Raw genomic sequence first — 18,166 nt, 5'->3', positions numbered from 1 at the left:
AGACTTCGACGCGGTTTTCAACACTACCATCAAATCGTAACATCATTTCGGAACTGAACACATTTCGACAACTGAAATGGTCTTCCTAATCTTGATTTAGACTTAATTGATTCATCACGTTCATTTTCGGAAGCTGCCCCAATTTCGCCCAGTCTTGAGACAAAATCACTTAACTCATAAGAGAAACTTACATTTCATTTCGATTTCCTCATCATCCAGCAGCAGTGAGACGACTTCTTTGGGTTTTAGCGTATCGGGTTTGAAATTGCCGCCACTTATGACCATGCGTTGTATCTGCAATGATAAGATCATAGAAAATTAATACCAAGAACATATCCCAAATATCCAATTAAAACATGCATTGATAAAAGCAATCAAAGCGAGACACACAGGAAATGAAATGAAACACGCACACTTCGCAGCGCCCTAAAGGGCTGTTTAGGACTTCCGTCTGTGTCGGTCCTTGCACTTTTATATGGTAATCGTGGGTTTGGCAATTAAACTAATAAATGCACAACTGCATTGAACTCGAAGGCGTAACCAAAATGTCGCCTACCCAATTGTACAATTAATTTCCGGTGTTGTCTTACCCCCTAACCCGACAGCCAGTTGGGACAGACAATGCTCAGTGTGTTCCACAAGTGTTTTGAGGCGCTGCTCATGTTTCATTTAGCATTTTTAAAGAGGCGCAACAATACGTCGGCCCATGCCTGTCGATGGCATGGGGAAGTCTATTCATGGCGACGCACGTGCCTAATATGCGGCAAAACAAAAGCAAGAAACCGAGGCAGCACCAACAATTACGACTTGTTTCTGTTTTGTTGCGGCTCTTGCGGTTTCCTGGCTATGCGAGTACGAGTCTTCCTCACTTACCTCGCTCTTTTCGCGCGCACGCTGCAAAATGCGCTCCTCAATGGTCCCCTTGCAGATCAAACGATAGACTGTCACCTGTTTGGTTTGGCCCAAGCGATGTGCCCGGTCCATGGCCTGCTGATCGACAGTGGGATTCCAGTCGGAATCATAGAAAATGACCTAAAAGTAGAAAATGAAAATCGTGGCTTAGGCATGGATTGCAAAAATCTCTAAAATGCTAATATTATTGGAAATATAAAAATATTGTATTTAAATATTTATATAAATAGGTTTGTCGCTTCTCTTTGTTCTTCTCCATTGTTTGCTACAATTCTTTGAAAGCCTCTTGCTGTTCTATTCTTACCTATCCTGGAATTCCAAGATGTTGTCTAAGCTATATACAAATGGTTCAGTAATAATTTAAAATGTTTGCTATAAAACTGAATATAAACTACTTTCTAATAAAGTTACAAGCTCATAAGGAGCTTATATGCTTAATACACATCTTATTTTGTTATCTCTGTACCTAGAACTTACACATAAAAAACTATATTTCCTGAAATTTGGGTCAGATAAGCAATAAGAACAATTCTATACTTAATATTATACTTCTGTAAGAACAAACATTTATGGCTTCAATTTTTGAATGCTTCTTTAATAGGAATAATGAGTGTGCTACCTTAACATTGTTTTGTTTTCAAACTTCCGTTTCCACTATAAATTAACATAGTTGTATGTAATACGATCAAATATTCTATGTTTCGTTTCGAAAATTCAATAGCATCATCAATTTTATGCAAATTCTTTCCATATCCTTTGATATCTTGCGCTTTTGTGTTTGCCAACTCGCATATCAATTATTCCCTCCTTGGCAAATGAGTTCAGTAATCCACTTTGTTGGGTCACGAATTTTACGCCTTTCCTGTTTTCGGCATTTCGTCTATTATCTAGAGTGGGGAAAACTCTTTTCCTTTAGCATGCACTTGGTACGTGATTGGATTGCAAGTGTGCAGCACTCTAGTTGGAGGACTTTTCCAAAGACTGACACATCCGGCTGAGGATGATGAGCCTAATTATTGAACACTTGGGGTGTATTTTATATGGAACACGTGTTTTACAATGGGCAGGCACCTCCAAATGTAAGGGCTGATGAGTGCAAGATGTAGTTGGAAGCGGATTCAATGCGAGAGGAAATGCAAATTGCAACTAGAATTTCTTTGTTTGTTATATTTTTGTTTAACCTTTCCTCATATTTTAAACAACAGATGAGGATTTGAAAACATTTGCATGGTTTGAAGCTTTAACTAAAACACGAAATCGTTGTAGTAAAATGTTTATTCATTTACTTTGGAACTACTTAAAACTCACAAAAAAAAAAAAAAAAAAGTAGCTTATAAATTTCAGATTTAATTATAACACAAATATATACACAGACAGCTTATTTAGCGACACTCACTGTCGAATCCATTGACCAACCAAAGCAGAAATTCGTTCCTTCGAAGCCCGCAACTCATTATTGTCCGCAATAGTTATAGAATTCGTATCCCCGCAATGTGAAACATCTGTTAAAAACATAGTACATATCTGAATCTGTCATTTATGGGCCGATTCGACCACTTGCCTGGCAGTGTGAAGGACATCAAGTCGTGGATAATTCCCGTCGTACGCCATGGGTCTAATTGGCCATGCGTGTAGTAAGCATTCGTAATGTTTGGGTGAAAACCACCGTAAAGAGAATTGACTTTTTCAATTTGTTGACTGATAAAGTCCATTGTGAATTGTGGACCAAAAATAGCCTTACATTCCGCAGCCATATAATTAAGAGGTGCGGAATTTGTAAAGGGGTGATAAAAGGATGAGGTTGTCTGAAAATTACCAAACTGACTGCAGACCTGATACATCCACTGACGTCCTGAAAAATCGAAATATCTGATATCTTGACACGCGAAATATATAACATGGATTATACCAATGTATTTGGTGTAGTTTGGGTTTCTCACGTCGTGCTCCCCTGCCGCGTCATAGCTCTTTTCCTTTAAGAGAGCTCCCAAAGTAAATAAGACATTGTGCCCTTCTAACAATCTTCTGCAAAAATCCCGTGTACCGTCCCCACTGTGTGATTGAAAACAAAAAACCAAAAATTAGTGATTTACTCAAGACTTGATTCCAGCTCACCCACTTAGAATGTTGGACTACGGACGCAATTTCATTTTCCATGCCCTCAAGCGGCTCCAAATAGCCAAGTCTATATAGATCGTACTTAATTCTTGAGTCATTCAGATGATACAATTCGTAGGCTGCTTGATGTATGCGCTGAAAACATGCTTCCCCTCCAGCTATACGAATGGATCGGCCTACATTAACCATGTAATCTAATAGTAGAAACAGAATGTACCCGGAATGTTCATTTCACATTTACCCGACTTACCCGAAAAATCAAATTTATAGAATACGGGCGCACCAGTTGCCCATATACCATTCACCAAGTCGGGATATTCTCGTTTAAGCCAGATGGCCAAGCTACCTGCATACGAACAGCCCAACATTATCACTCTTGAGGCGGAAAACCCCGGTTGTGATTTCATGACTCTAATAAAATGTGCCAAGTCTTCTATAGCTTGCTGATAAGTCAAATATTGAAGATCTGACGTACTCAGAGAGCTGCATGGAGATAGTGCAATCAGAAATCCCTTTCAATACTTCAGTGAACACCTACTTTGTGGGTCGGCTTTCTCCATAGTATCGATGCTCAGTATAATATATAATTGCGTGATATATTCCGGCCATATCGTGGAAATGGCCGCTGGTAATGCTGCTATTCACAATGGGCCACTCTGCACCAATATTGATAAATATGGGACCATGCGGTCTATAAAATTTATCATTCACCATGTAGCGCTAAATGTTTGGAGAAAGCAAATTGAAAACATTTGAGTATTATCTATTTTTTTAAAACTTTACCATAAACCAGGCCCGAGTATCACTTTTATTGAAATGATCCAATTTTTGTTCAATCCAAAGAATTTTTACTTTATGCTCATGATGGGGGTATGGTGGAGGATAGGGAAGCTGACCATGGGGTGGAGCTTGGGGTTGAGACTGAACATGAGGCTGGACAGGAATCTGAGCTTGAGGTTGTGCAAGAGGCGGAACAATAGGCTGAACAATAGGCTGAACAAGAGGCTGAACAAGAGGCTGAACAAGAGGCTGAACAAGAGGCTGTGGCTGAACAAGAACCTGAGCTTGATGTTGAGGATGAGGCTGAGGCTGAACATGAAGCTGAGCATGAGGCTGAGCATGAGGCTGAGCATGAGGCTGAGCATGAGGCTGAGCATGAGGCTGAGCATGAGGCTGAGCAAGAGGCAGAGCCTGAGCTTTAGCCTGAGCATGTGACTGAGAATGAAGCTTAGGCTGAAGCTGATCCCGAGCTTGAGGAGGAACATCTGGATGACGATGGGCTTCAGACGTGGCAATTGTAAATGCGACTGCCAGTAAAATGAAATAAAAGTTCATCTTTGAACAATGGAAGCTATTCTACTACTGTCTGCAAAATAGGCTATTCGCATCGTACGTCTTAAAGCAATTTACACGCTCCGTTCGTATCGAATTAGTGCCAATGTGTTAAGTAATACCGAACATTAAAATTCGCAACGATATTCGAAATATAATATCAGTCTAATCTACAGAGATAGATATTTGTAGATATTTCTGATCATGCTGAAATATATATTTTTAATTTCGATTATACTTATCCCTTCGGCTAAGGCCCAGCAAGTTAATCCTAGTCTCGATAATGCTGGCATCAAGATTCTATGGTTTGATCAAAAGTTGGATCACTTTAACGATGGCGACAAACGAACTTGGCAAATGGTGAGATCTTCTCCAAAATATTATTCCATTTCTAATCATCCTTAACAACTCTTTTCTTTAGCGCTATATGGTCAATGAGAAATATTTTAAGCCAAATAAAACGATATATTTGTTTTTGGGTGGCGAGAGCACCATACTCTCGCCCAATACCAATGCTTCCAACATTATGTTAACCAACAGTCTGATGCATGATGCGGCGCAGAAAAATGCTGGATACCTCATACACACCGAACATCGCTTCTATGGAGAAAGTAAACCAACCGCGTAAGATCAGATACACTTGTATATTCAGAAATTTTGAAACAATCGCAAACTCGCATAAACCGATAATTATTTGTTAGTTTTTAGGACAGTTTAATACGTTAATTATTTTTTATTTCTGAGCACAATTTTTGTTTTGCTTTATAGTTTTTTTCAGTCCTTAAATATCTTTTCACAAAGTCCTCCATAATTCTAATATGGCGAATGAACGAGCCAACAGTTGCAAATAATATGGAAGTCAGCTTCATTCATTAATAATCCTTGCACGATTCTGTTAATTATTTCCTTATGTCCTAACCCATCGGCACCCGTGATATTTAAATGTAATCGATCAATATTTTATGTTATCAATCAACTATGCAGATTCCATAAAAAAAACACTGAGACTTCGATCTAATTGATTGATTATTTTATAATAATTATATTATATTCAATAAGAATATTTTTTTTATATACAGATTCTAAAAATTAGATTGTAAACAAACCTTAGAGAATTTCTCCCTTTTCGATACGGCCAATAACTTTTCCATCCGTTCCTTATATCCCCCAAAAAATATTGTTATACAACAATTGTTTAACAACTTTTTATTGCACTTAGCGAGCTTTCTTTGGATGATCTAAAGTTTTTAAGCTCACGTCAGGCTCTGGCAGACGTAGCAGCTCTCATCAGAAGTCTTAAATCGGATATATCGCGTTTTGGCAACTCAAAGCTGTTTGTAGTTGGTGGCTCATATTCGGGCATTTTAGTGCCTTGGTTTGCCAAACTATATCCGGATTTAATAGATCGTGGCTGGGCCTCGAGTGCACCCTTTCAATTTCATCTCGAGTACGAGCGCTATAATATTATAGTGGCGAGAACTTTGGAACAAATTGGTGGACAAGAGTGTTATCGTCGTCTGCAGAATGGCACTGAAAAGTTGGCAAACTATTTAAACGATAAGGACCAAATTGAAGAAGCCATGAGATTACTAAACATATGTAACAAGTTCAATGTTAATAATGATTTTGCTCTTTGGAATGTATATCACAAAATGGCTCTTGTGTTTGGCACGCTGGTCCAATTTAACACGTGAGTGATGCTTAATTGGATACAATGTAATTATATAATAATTTTAAAATATATAATTTAAGTGGCACTAACATACAAGCAGTTTGTAAGGAAATTTTGCAAGGTTCGAATGATGTGGAGGCAGTTAGTCAATATATTGTGAAGCAACTTAAGGATAAATCCCAGAAATGCATCGACTACAGTTTTAAGACACGTGTGGAGAATCATAAAATTCTAAAATATACCACAGATTCAGGTAAATTGGATGACTGTATTGAAATTACAACGAATACACCTTTTAAAACCGTCACAGAACGCCTTTGGACCTATCAGAGATGTAAAGAATTCGGGAATTTTCCGACAAGCGAGAAACGTTATAAGGATATGACCAACAAAATACCCTTGAAGTATTTCATAAGAACCTGCTACATGGTTTTCGGAGAGCAGTTCACTAGAGAGCGCATAAAGGAGAATGTGCAACGCACGAATGCGATCTTTAAGCATTTACATGATGAGAATCGCCCAAAAGGAAATATATTCTTTACCCGAGCCAGTTTGGATCCCTGGGTGGAAGTCGGCTTGCAAAATAATTCAATGGCTGTGCTTTTAAAAGGTTAAAACGGAGACAGCATTTAAAGTTAGATACATATTCCATTTCCAACTAATTTCAGATGCTTCACATTGCGAAGACTTGAGGCCCATCGGTCCCCATGACTCCAAGCAGATGAGAGCCTTTAAAGAAAGCATATTAGCGGCAGCAGCTGTACTCTAAAATTACAATATTATTTAACTAAATGAACTCTTGTATTTAGAAATTTAAGGCGCTTGAAGTTAAAACGTAAGCATCAAACATGTTTGTTTATGAACAAAGTTTTAAATATAAATGACTAAAATATAAGAATGAAGCATTTTGTTTTTATAGTGCAAAAAAGTTTTAATAACAGTCGACACAAAAACTCATTTGATTTGGAGTTTTTGGTTTCAAATACTTTTTTGGTGAAGCTACGGTTAGACAGACAAATAATAACCCCAAATTTTCCATGTTATTAAATATGTTTTAAAGTTAAACAAAATGCAAATTTTTAGAGTTTTTCTTTTTAGTAAATATTACTACATCTCTCTACGAAATTGAGCCAATTATTCACCCCATTTATGCTATTTTTTTGCTCGCAACTACACCTAACTCTGTTTTCACACGGTAGATTGGTTCCTAAAAACGTCGTGTAAAAATTAAACCGTGTAAAAAATACATTGATCGTATGGAATGGAATAAAGTCGTGTAGCCATATATAAAATTTTAAATTTTTAAACCGTGTTAAATCAAAACCGTGTAACCAGAATTAGGTGTATACTTAAAATTTAGATTTCATTGAGAATACATTTTAAATATTTTTATTTTATGCCCCAGAAAAGTTTATTATTGAAGCAAGGGACAATTAGTCTAAATAAGCATTTATTTTGAATGTTTTCCTCGTCTGAACAGACCTTTATCTGCATTATTTATTTTATAATCTAAACTTTTTTTTTTTTTTTGCTAGGACTGAGTATCAATTGCTCATTTTGTGATAACAATATGGGGAACTAATTTAATTTGTCATATTACTACTACAACCACTCATTAGCACTTGAGAACTTGAAGTATTTGAGTGAAACTACACGAGCGATAAGTACTTTAAACAGCCTTAGTAGCTGGCCCACTAACTTATTCTGATAAAGCGCCGCTGGACTCCAATTTTGGTTTGGTTTTAGGCCGCATTCTACTTGATTGTTGCCTTTATTTATGGTCTATTATGCGTATTTCAATGATAGAACTGTAATTAAAGGCGATAAGATTTACGTTGAGCCTTAAAACTTTTATTGGGTCACGACTGAATGGCACTAGTTGAATCCATAGAGTTCTCAGTATTCGCACAATTCGCAACGATGAACCACCGTATACTGATCGGGTCTATGCTGTTGCTACTGGGGCTGACTCAAGCCCTGGCTAGAGACAGCATTTTCAAGCGTACATTCCAGAAGTTACATGAGGAACCGCCACTACCGCTCAAACAGGCTCGTGACGACACTGTAGAAACACTATGGATCGAACAGAAACTGGACCATTTCGATGAAAACGAAATCCGTACCTGGCAGATGGTAAGCCAATTGTATTATGTAACGATACAATCCAATTCAGAGTCTCTTTTAGCGCTACATGCTCAACAGACAGTACTTTGAAGCTGGTGGGCCGCTATTTATTTTTCTGGGCGGAGAATGGGAAATATCCCAGGGTAGAATAACCGGTGGGCACATGTATGATATGGCCAAGGAACATAACGGTTTGCTGGCCTACACTGAGCACCGTTATTATGGACAAAGTCGACCACTGCCGTAAGTAAAGCAAAGTTCACCTAATTCTGTTTCAACACGATAGATTGGTTCCAAAAATAAAACGTGTATAAAATATATTGATCTTATGCAAAAAGAAGTGATTGGTTCCTTCTATCTAAAGAAATATATATGAACTTTTTAATTTTCAAACCGTGTTATATCAAAATCGTGTAAAAAAGAAATGTGAAAAAGTTTTTGATTGGTTCCCTGTCTCTAAAACCTATTAAAATCAGTGAAAAGTCAAGGATTTATGTTTATTTTATTAAATCACATATATAATGTGCATAACGACCCATATAAGCATGTGGTTTCTAGTTGTTTGCCAGCTGTGTGCTTTTTTGAATCGTGCTAAATGGAATAAAGTCCTGTAACAATATGTACAATTTTTAATTTTCAAAGCCGTGTTCAATCAAAACCGTGTAGAAACAGACTTAGCTGTAATGGGTATTCCAATAAAATGATTCACCCTTCGTAATGTTTCAGGAACCTATCGAACGAGAACATCAAATACTTACACGTGAAGCAGGCTTTGGCAGACTTGGCGCATTTCATAACTACACAAAAGGCAACCATCGAGGGCTTGGCTGACTCGAAGGTTATTATTGTGGGCGGATCATATTCGGCCACAATGGTGACTTGGTTCAAGAAACTATATCCCGATTTGGTGGTTGGTGGGTGGGCGTCCAGTGCCCCTTTGCTTGCCAAGGTGAACTTTGTAGGTGAGTCCTTCAAAAATACTCAGTACCTTTCTTCTATTAAATCAATATACGTCTATATCTACTTATATTAGAGTACAAGGAGGTGACCGGCCAGTCTATAAGTCAGTTGGGCGGCTATGCTTGCTATAACCGCATTGAAAACGGCATTGCAGAATTGGAGAATATGTTCGCCACGAAGCGTGGTGCCGAGGTCAAAGCTATGCTGAAGCTCTGCGAACCGTTTGATGTGAACAGCGATTTGGATGTGTGGACCCTGTTCAGTGAAATATCCGACATATTTGCTGGCGTGGTGCAGACCCACAAGTGAGCAAACTCTATTTCAAAATACTTCTGCTTGAACTATATTTGTCTCGCTTATTTTGCAGTACGGGCCAAATCGAAGGTGTTTGTCAGAAAATTCTGGCCGAGTCTACTGATGTCGGAGGCGTTAGCAGCTATATACTTGGAGAATTTGGAAATAGTCAAAAGTGTAACGATTTAAGCTACGATGCCATCATCTCCTCGCTCTTGGAGTCAACCTACACGGGCAACATAAGTAAGTTACTACAAGTAGTTGATTGCAAAGTAGCCAGCATGTTTAACCTCTTCAATATCATAGTGCGTCAATGGATCTATCAAACGTGCAATGAGTATGGTTGGTATCAGACCTCGGGCTCAAGTGATCAACCCTTCGGCACCAAATTTCCGCTCACCCTCTATACGACTATGTGCGCCGACGCCTATGGTTCGCAGTATGGCAATGAATTCATAAACAATCAAGTGGCAGCCACAAATGAGTTGTTTGGCGGACTAGAGCCAGGAGTTGAGAATGTTTACTTAACGCACGGCCTGCTAGATCCTTGGCATGCCATGGGCATAAAGGATGAGAGTCAGGCCACAATGATTCCAAACTATGCGCATTGCAAGGACTTTGATTCGATCAGTGATAGCGACACGTCTGAAATGCGTGCCTCAAAGGAGCGCATAGCCGAATTGGTGCGTGAGTGGTTGAAGTGAATGTAAAGGAAACTACTCTATTCACATTAACCATGAATGTGATTTATTTAAAATGGTGTTCCTTTCTCAATCGTGGCATTACCTAAGACTACACCTAATCAAATTGTTCATTATCACATTTTGGTAAACCTATCAGCACACAATCACTTACGGCTTATCTTCAATGGGAAACCCGCAATTTAATAAAAAATCAAATTTAACAACCAACTTAAATTATTGGTTGCTCGTTGAATTATATCTGCCTACACCTAAGTATCCGATGAATTCTGCATCAATCAAAAGAGCTTGTGATGGTTTCTATTTATGGGTTTATGACACACACTTGTTTTTATTGCGGGACTGCTCTAAAATTCCAGTTCCGTATGATGCCTCAATCAGAATTTATTATAAGTTTTGTTCAGAATATTTAATTTGAGATAAAGCCTACGAAGTTGTTATAGCAGTTATGAAGATTTAAATGGATGATATCTGTATAATTCGAAAAGAAATCTATAAAAAAGAAAAGCATACACAAGTATTCGAAAAGTTGTGAGTTGTACTTTTACATTCACCCCCAAACTTAACAGGTTAAACCCTCTTTAATTGGTTTTATTAATGAATAATACGTATCAAGGATATCAAAGGCGGTACAATAGCTTTTCAGTAAAGGTGAAGTGCTGTGGTTTTGAACTTAATCATCAAACTACTATTTACAGCAATCTTGTAGTTAAGTGCCAAACCATGGGTAGTCAGTGATTGAAAACTATACTAGTGGGGGTACATTTGTGTCTCTTTTATTGCAGCGCGAGCCAAATTAGAGGGATTTGATTTTACTTAAAGAATTTGGAAAAAAAAATCAAATTCTTAGAGCCTAAAGCGTTGGCAACTCAATTTGTCGGCTCATTATAAAACACGGTAGCAATCGATGTTCTGCATTGGACTTATCAATACCAAAAATTTATGAAGTCTTATCGTGATCGTAAAACCCGCGATGTAATAAATAATTTTTAGCAATCAACGAATTGACTTAAATGCTTAGTGCTGGTCGGAGCACGTTTCATTTGGGAAAATGTCCGCATTCGGTTTGGTCGCTATAACGCTGGTCCTATTGGCCAGTTTGGCCTCCAGTAGAGATCTGCCTTTTTTTGTGAAGAGTTTGAGGGACTTGCATCGAGGACCGCCTCAATTACCAATGAAAAGCCGTGCTGAGCCAGTAACCGGTTGGATTACACAGAAAATAGATCACTTTGATGAGTCCAATACGGATACCTATCAAATGGTAAAGTAGAAAGCCACTTGGGGTAGCATTTTAGGTCAATAAATGTTCGTTTCCACACAGCGCTATTTGGTCAACGATGAATTCGAAACGGAAGGCAGTCCGATCTTTATCTTCGTAGGTGGTGAGTGGGAAATAGAGCCAAGTATGGTAAAGGGCGGTCTTTGGTACGATCTGGCCAAGGAGCACAATGGAGTTTTAGTCTACACCGAACACCGCTACTACGGAGAGAGTTTGCCAACAACGTAAGTTATGAAAAGTTTCAAATATGGAAATATATGGAATTCTATTTTTGCAGCACATTCTCAACGGAAAATTTAAAATATCTGCATGTTAAGCAGGCATTGGCCGATCTGGCGCACTTCATTGAGACATTTAAAGCTGAAAATCCAAACTTGACCAACTCTAAGGTACTCTTGTCAGGTGGATCCTACTCGGCCACCATGGTTGTTTGGTTTAAACGTCTCTACCCCGAACTCATTGTGGGTGGTTGGGCCTCGAGCGCTCCTCTACTGGCCAAGCTGAATTTCGTCGAATACAAAGAGGTGGTGGGCAAGGCTTTCTTGGAATTGGGCGGCCAACAATGTTACAATCGCATACAGAATGGAATTGCCGAATTAGAGGAATTATTCGATAATAAACGCGCCGCCGAGGCTCGCGCTATGTTGCGTCTGTGCAGCAATTTCGATGAGCACAACGATTTGGATCTCTGGTCGCTGTTTGGAAGTATCTCTAACATATTTTCGGGCATTGCACAGACACAAAGGTAAGTCTTGGAAATAATGAAGGGATTTATAGAGATTTGCATTCACAATATTTTCCATAACTGCAGGGAGGGCGATATTGAATTCTACTGCAACTATCTGCTTAGCTTTGACGACGACGCCTCAGCCATTGCTAACTTCGCCTATTATGCTTGGGGCTCACCCAATTGCCTTGATCCGACCTATAAGGAGACCGTGGAGTATTACTTGTGGGGCATTAATAATTTGGATGAATGTAAGTGGCGCTTAGCCTTAACTGCTTGTTGAAAAGTAAACCCAGTCCAAGGCAATAATCTTCCTACATTGTTCCATTAAAGGAGTGTTGCTAATTGTATTTTCTTAACAGCACGTGCCTGGTATTATCAGACCTGCAATGAGTACGGCTGGTATCAGACCTCGGGCTCATCTAATCAACCATTTGGCACCAAGTTTCCGGCCACCCTCTATACTGAGCTTTGCAGCGATGTCTTCGACCATCAGTTCGGCAATGAAAAAATTGTTGAGAACACCGTTCAGACGAACGAAGACTTTGGTGGCATGGAGCCCGAAGTTGAGAATATCTATGTGACCCATGGCGCCTTGGACCCATGGCACCCAATGGGATTGGGGACTGCAGAGGGGGCCACAATTATATCAAAGGCTTCACATTGCAACGATTTTACATCGATCAGTAGCCAGGACAGCGAAGAAATGCGTGCCGCTAAGGAACGGCTCTCCGAATTAGTGCGCGAGTGGTTGGCTTAATATATGATCGAGATTAATTCCATTTCAACTGATAATGTTGGAAAATAAATTATGGTTTGATATCATGCCTTAGCCTTATAGCGTAATTTTGGTTTAATCTTTTGGGGGTTGGGAATTCCTTCGAAAACATATAAGTCTTTCCATATAATTTATGAGTTGGCAAGAAATAGAAAAAATGACTCGAATACTAGAAATCAGAGAACGAAATTCCAGAAATTGTAGGTAAATGAGTACTACATAAAAGTCTCCAGTAAATCCAGGCCTATATTTGTAGGCTTCTAAAAAGTCATAGTTTTCATAATAAAAACAAAGAAATTCTTTTTAAAGGAATCATTTCCGAAGACCTTCCCAAATCCATCTATCTGCAGAGTATTACATAGCGCAAACGTAATCATACAAGGTCATAAAGTTAAGATAGCACTGTTTATACCTCAGATAGGTAAGACCCACAATTCACCACAACTAAGAGAATAAAAGAGTACACAAAAGAGAAATTAATAAGCAAAGCATTTGAGTAGAATTGTACCTGATAACTAAATTGAAATAGATCGAGTTGATAATCAAGTCTATCAATTCTGTGGTTCTTTTTTCAGCCGCTAGAGGGCTTCTATCACTAAGTCGTGCATTCTTTTCAAAATGTTTCACAACAAAAATGCCTCATTTATTAGTCATAACATAATTAACTTACAGAATTGGTTTCAAACTCGGATTAAATGGCAAATATTCAGAAGAATATTTAATGCAAATACTTATATATTTATAGCAAATGATGTTAAATTTCTGTTTAACATAGTTTCTTACAATTTAATTATAAGAACAAATAATTCCCAGCTTGTGCGTCTTCTTTGAGGTTGCATCATTCAAGGTCTGGACGCAACCACCTAGCCTATCAATGTAAAACGTGAGCTACCGAGCACCACCGCGAATCCACTTAATTTTATCGCTGTTATGCGAGTATATGCATTTGGGAGCTCTAAACTTAAACCCATTGCTAATATTTGCCTTTTAATTAAATAAACGATTCTAAAACATTATCTCAACTGCACACAAAACTATATACTACAAGTATTCTTGCAGGGCAGATTTTTTTCAATAAATAGTCCGCCTATTGAGGTAGGAAATCATTTGAAAAGTCTTCAACCCACTAACAATATGAAATATTCACTTGCAGTGCTTTTAGTCTCTTTTGTGACTCTGTCTGATGAAACCAGTCTGCCTGATCATGATCCAGGACTGTTGCCCAAAGAGGAGTCGGTGCCGGCCTCCATACAAATACTGAAGGAGTTAAATCGTGCACCACCGCTTCCTCCCACCACAATGACTTCAAATGTGGAGACCCGTTGGTTCCCCCAATGGCTGGACAACTTTGACAACAACAACACAGGAGTCTGGTACAACGTAAGGACAAGAATCGGAATCTTACATCGTACTTGCATCTAAAAATCTCATTGAAATCTAGCGAGTCATGATCAATGAAGCGTACTTCCAAGATGGTTCGCCCATATTTATTTACTTGGGTGGTGAGTGGGCCATCGATGAGAGCGGAATTAACTCAGGACATTGGGTGGATATAGCAAAGGAACACAATGGCTCGCTCCTCTATACGGAACATCGTTTCTTTGGCCTGAGCATACCGATAAGGTAAGCGTCACGAATTGCCGAGCGATGCACAATTAAGAAATACTATATCTGCAGACCTCTATCCACCGAGAATCTGGAGAAGTATCAGAATGTACACCAGGCTCTGGCCGATGTGCGCAATATTATAAGAACACTAAAGCAACAGGACAAGTACAAGGATTCTAAGGTGGTGATCTCAGGTGGTTCCTACTCTGCAACTATGGTGGTGTGGTTCAGACGTCTTTATCCCAACGACATAGTCGGTGGTTGGGCATCCAGTGCGCCCCTGGTTGCCAAAGTGGACTTCCAGGGTATGTCAGGGTGCGATCTGTCTGTTATCAGTTTAAATGTTACTTTCCAATTCCATGTGTAGAGTTTATGAAAGTGGTGGGCGATGCCTATGACCAGCTGGGTACACCGGGATGCTACGATATAATTAAAAACGCGACTTCGTATTACGAGGATTTGTTTTCGGCTGGCAAAGGTGCTGAGGCAAAGGAGCGACTAAATCTGTGCGATAATTTCGACCCGGACAGCGAACAGGATCGCTGGCAAATTTTCAGCAGCATTGCCAATATCTTTGCTGGCATTGCGCAATATCAAAAGTAAGTCTTCTGTCAACCCAAGAGACATGAATTTCAACATTCCATGTGTTCTTAAGAGCCGGCGACCTATGGGCCTATTGCTCTGTGCTCCGTGAATTCGATGAAGATGATGCTACGGCGCTATCCAAGTTCATACAATGGCGTCTGCATAATCCGCAATGTGTCAGTGCCAGATACAAGAGCACTATAAACTACTATAAATGGTCCATGGACAACTACGATGGCAGTAAGTGAAGACTGATATGAGTTTGTAGAATTAGTTCAGATAGGGATTAACCACATTTGACATTTTCAGCTGGTCTGGCTTGGACATTTCAGACTTGTAATGAGTTCGGCTGGTACCAGTCATCGGGGAGCAGCCAGCAACCATTCGGTTCTACTTTCCCTGCTACCCTATACACTGACCAATGCCACGATGTCTTCAGCACCAACTATACCGCCGTGCAAATTCAAGCAAACGTTAACCAGACCAACGAGGAATTCGGTGGCCTTAGCCCCGATGTGACCAACGTTTACTTCACCCAAGGTGGCTTGGATCCCTGGCATACAGTTGGTGCTGGTGTCAAACAGAACGCAACCATTATACCCTATGCCTCGCATTGTTCCGACTTCGGTTCGATTAGCGATAGCGACAGTCCCGAGATGCGTGCCTCCAAATTGCGATTGGCCCTGTTGGTACGTAAGTGGCTAGCTTAGTTTAGTTTACAATTTTAACATGATTTAAAAAGTACAGTTTTACAATACTTTTATATTCGATCTGGTTTAAAATATTACTATTGGTTTTCATAAAGCTATTTAATTCTAACATCAATTTATTATTAATTGAAAAGTCTAACGCTTATCTAAAGGCAATTAACAGAAGGGTCGTTAAACAAATCAAAAAATGCCAGATATGATATGCCCATTTTAAGTGGGATTTATTTAATTATTGATTGGGGGATAGGCACCACTGAATACAACAAAAACGGTTCACCCAGTCGAGTGTACCGAGGTAAAAAAAAAACAGAAGTCGGTTAAAAAATGCGTTAAGTTGGAAATTCGGAACAAATAATAACAAAATTCTAAATATGTACTGTCAAATAAAAGTAAGTGTCTAGCAAATTCAGGGATATTCAAAATTATTTCAAAATTCCAATATTTATCAGGATTGGCCAGGCGTTTTAGGCAGCCAAGTCCAGATGAGTTGATTATAGATAGAAGGAGAAGCAATAATATTTTAAAAGCGGTGGTTAAAAGTCATGAAATGAAGTCTCTTTAAAAGTTAGAATCTGAGTAACAGCTGCTGATCTTTGTAAAGCAAATAATTTAAGCAAATGTGCTATGATTAAAATTTTACTTGAATTAAAATGCATTAGCAAAAATCTACTTTTTTTCCACAATTTGGTGAGATCTACTTTTCAAAGCCTATTTGTAAAAATGTAAACATTTCGATCCAAATTATTTTCTTGTCTGACCGTCAACGGCAGCCATTTTTAGGTCTTAATGCAAAGTGGAGTTAAGAACTTAACATTCCACATATTCTTGAAAGACTGTCAAAGAAATATAAAATTGTGACGCTATTTCTACTTTGACGATCATCAAATCTGTGAATTTATGATCTTGTATTTAAATTTGGCTGTTTAACACGTTGATGACAAATAAAACTGAGCAAATATGATGCAATAAAAAACGTAAATTTATGTGGCCAACAAATCCATCACAATGTTTTTTTTTCTTTTCAAAAAGGTGTGACCAGTTAGACAGTAAATTGGTAGCCAATGGAGTCGTCGCAGACATGACGAAATAGACGCGACAAAAACTTATACTACACCCAGTGAATTGCACTAAATTCATAAACGTGCATCGCATATTAAAGTGCTGGACAATGGCCAGCGGCTACTTGAAGACATTTCGACTTTTGTGGTTTCGCTACGATTTCGAAAATGTCATAAATCTTGAAGGCAGCCAAAATCAAGGCACGCATTACAATGACATGAAAATCGAGTTAAATTTCTATACGATTTGTATATAAATGGCACAAAAATTACAATTAAAGAGGCGGCAACATATAATTTGAAATGTAACTGTCGCATTTTGGGACAACAATTTCCGTTACAAGCAAAAAATAAATGCCAAGCTGTTGAGCTTCGAATGGCAAATTATATTGGTATGCATCGAAGAGACATGAACTGGAAATGCCTTTCAGCTTACCAAGTTGCTCACACCATGTTTTAAGGAAATTATATGGAACACGAAATAAAAATGCGTTGAATTCTTTAAAAAGCTGTTGGAAATTGGAGTATTTGTGAAATGAAAGAACATTCTTTGTGGATTCGTATTCAAAGTGGAACGCCAAAGTCAGGCCATAATGAAATGACTTTTTGATGTTGGCACTGAAACATCCAATGTTTGTTATTTGAAATAATTAACCGTTTGTATAAGAGATATATAATGACTTTAATGACATAAGAAAAAAAGTTATGTTATAGAATGCCTATTTACCGATCGTTCCTATGGCAGCTATATAAAATAATGAAGCTATATATGATGTTCACTAAACTTCATTTGTACATTTTAAAGGCAAGTGTACATGCCAAGTTTCCTGTTGCTAGGTGTTACGGTTTAAAATCTGTCGATGTTCATACAGTCGGACTAAGGAATAAGTCGTCTTAAATGAGGTTTGCCTGTAACATACATTACGAGCACCTTAGCATACTTCTCCAGTTTTAGGTACAGCGTATAAATACCCGCCAGCATAATCCCATAGATTTCTCAGCAGAATCCGTTGTCAAATAACTTAATGATGCATTCAAAGCTATGCATGGCCAAATACCAACGAATTAGTCAACGGAAAAGTTTGCAAACACTCTCGCAGAAGCCTGAGAACCAACCATAAAAAGGAGACAAATCAAATTACTTAAAGCCAGCAAATAACAAATCAAAATCAGTGACAAAATGATTTAAGAACCAAACAAAAATGTTCACACGAAGCCGAAGGCTGCGAGTAGTTGGGAATGGTTTCCAGAACCCAAGTCACAAAAGTCGCAGCAAAGCGACCAAATCGAGTGAATCGACAACAAAAG

At 38.6% G+C, this 18,166-nt stretch overlaps 6 protein-coding genes across 6 annotated transcripts in view; 4 read left to right on the top strand and 2 right to left on the bottom strand.

Annotated features, from left to right (window-relative positions):
- Nucleotides 1–18,166, bottom strand: part of LOC115624352 (chromatin-remodeling ATPase INO80) — a 49,675-nt gene that overhangs the window by 23,048 nt on the left and 8,461 nt on the right. Inside the window, exons 10-11 of the mRNA XM_030519010.1 lie at nt 874–1,032; nt 192–294 (exon numbers count right to left, since the gene is read on the bottom strand). Coding sequence (XP_030374870.1) covers nt 192–294; nt 874–1,032 — 262 coding nt within the window. The remainder of the gene's footprint in view (nt 1–191; nt 295–873; nt 1,033–18,166) is intronic.
- LOC115624353 (thymus-specific serine protease-like) lies at nt 2,240–4,375 on the bottom strand. The gene is made up of 7 exons (XM_030519011.1): nt 3,814–4,375; nt 3,569–3,750; nt 3,281–3,513; nt 3,032–3,224; nt 2,822–2,964; nt 2,474–2,764; nt 2,240–2,414 (listed from the first exon to the last, which is right to left on the bottom strand). The coding sequence occupies exons 1-7, from the start codon at nt 4,363–4,365 to the stop codon at nt 2,305–2,307; spliced, it is 1,704 nt and encodes a 567-aa protein (XP_030374871.1). The 5' UTR covers nt 4,366–4,375; the 3' UTR covers nt 2,240–2,304.
- Nucleotides 4,561–6,886, top strand: LOC115624355 (putative serine protease K12H4.7). Its single transcript, XM_030519013.1, has 6 exons — nt 4,561–4,722; nt 4,784–4,986; nt 5,582–6,052; nt 6,115–6,287; nt 6,345–6,644; nt 6,703–6,886. Exons 1-6 carry the CDS (start codon nt 4,567–4,569, stop codon nt 6,801–6,803), a joined length of 1,404 nt encoding a protein of 467 aa, XP_030374873.1. The 5' UTR covers nt 4,561–4,566; the 3' UTR covers nt 6,804–6,886.
- LOC115624354 (putative serine protease K12H4.7) lies at nt 7,794–10,329 on the top strand. The gene is made up of 6 exons (XM_030519012.1): nt 7,794–8,167; nt 8,220–8,401; nt 8,885–9,120; nt 9,192–9,423; nt 9,486–9,655; nt 9,719–10,329. The coding sequence occupies exons 1-6, from the start codon at nt 7,904–7,906 to the stop codon at nt 10,114–10,116; spliced, it is 1,482 nt and encodes a 493-aa protein (XP_030374872.1). The 5' UTR covers nt 7,794–7,903; the 3' UTR covers nt 10,117–10,329.
- LOC115624356 (putative serine protease F56F10.1) lies at nt 11,165–12,965 on the top strand. The gene is made up of 5 exons (XM_030519014.1): nt 11,165–11,374; nt 11,435–11,616; nt 11,670–12,137; nt 12,204–12,370; nt 12,482–12,965. The coding sequence occupies exons 1-5, from the start codon at nt 11,165–11,167 to the stop codon at nt 12,877–12,879; spliced, it is 1,425 nt and encodes a 474-aa protein (XP_030374874.1). The 3' UTR covers nt 12,880–12,965.
- Nucleotides 14,032–15,800, top strand: LOC115623740 (putative serine protease F56F10.1). Its single transcript, XM_030518253.1, has 6 exons — nt 14,032–14,277; nt 14,339–14,520; nt 14,575–14,810; nt 14,873–15,104; nt 15,161–15,330; nt 15,400–15,800. Exons 1-6 carry the CDS (start codon nt 14,032–14,034, stop codon nt 15,798–15,800), a joined length of 1,467 nt encoding a protein of 488 aa, XP_030374113.1.

The sequence above is a fragment of the Scaptodrosophila lebanonensis genome, unplaced genomic scaffold (assembly GCF_003285725.1).
Source record: "Scaptodrosophila lebanonensis strain 11010-0011.00,11010-0021.00 unplaced genomic scaffold, SlebRS2 tig00000053-arrow-pilon, whole genome shotgun sequence".
NCBI lineage: Eukaryota > Metazoa > Arthropoda > Insecta > Diptera > Drosophilidae > Scaptodrosophila > Scaptodrosophila lebanonensis.
Note: the sequence above shows the minus strand (reverse complement) of the source record. Positions and strands in the feature narration are given on the sequence as shown.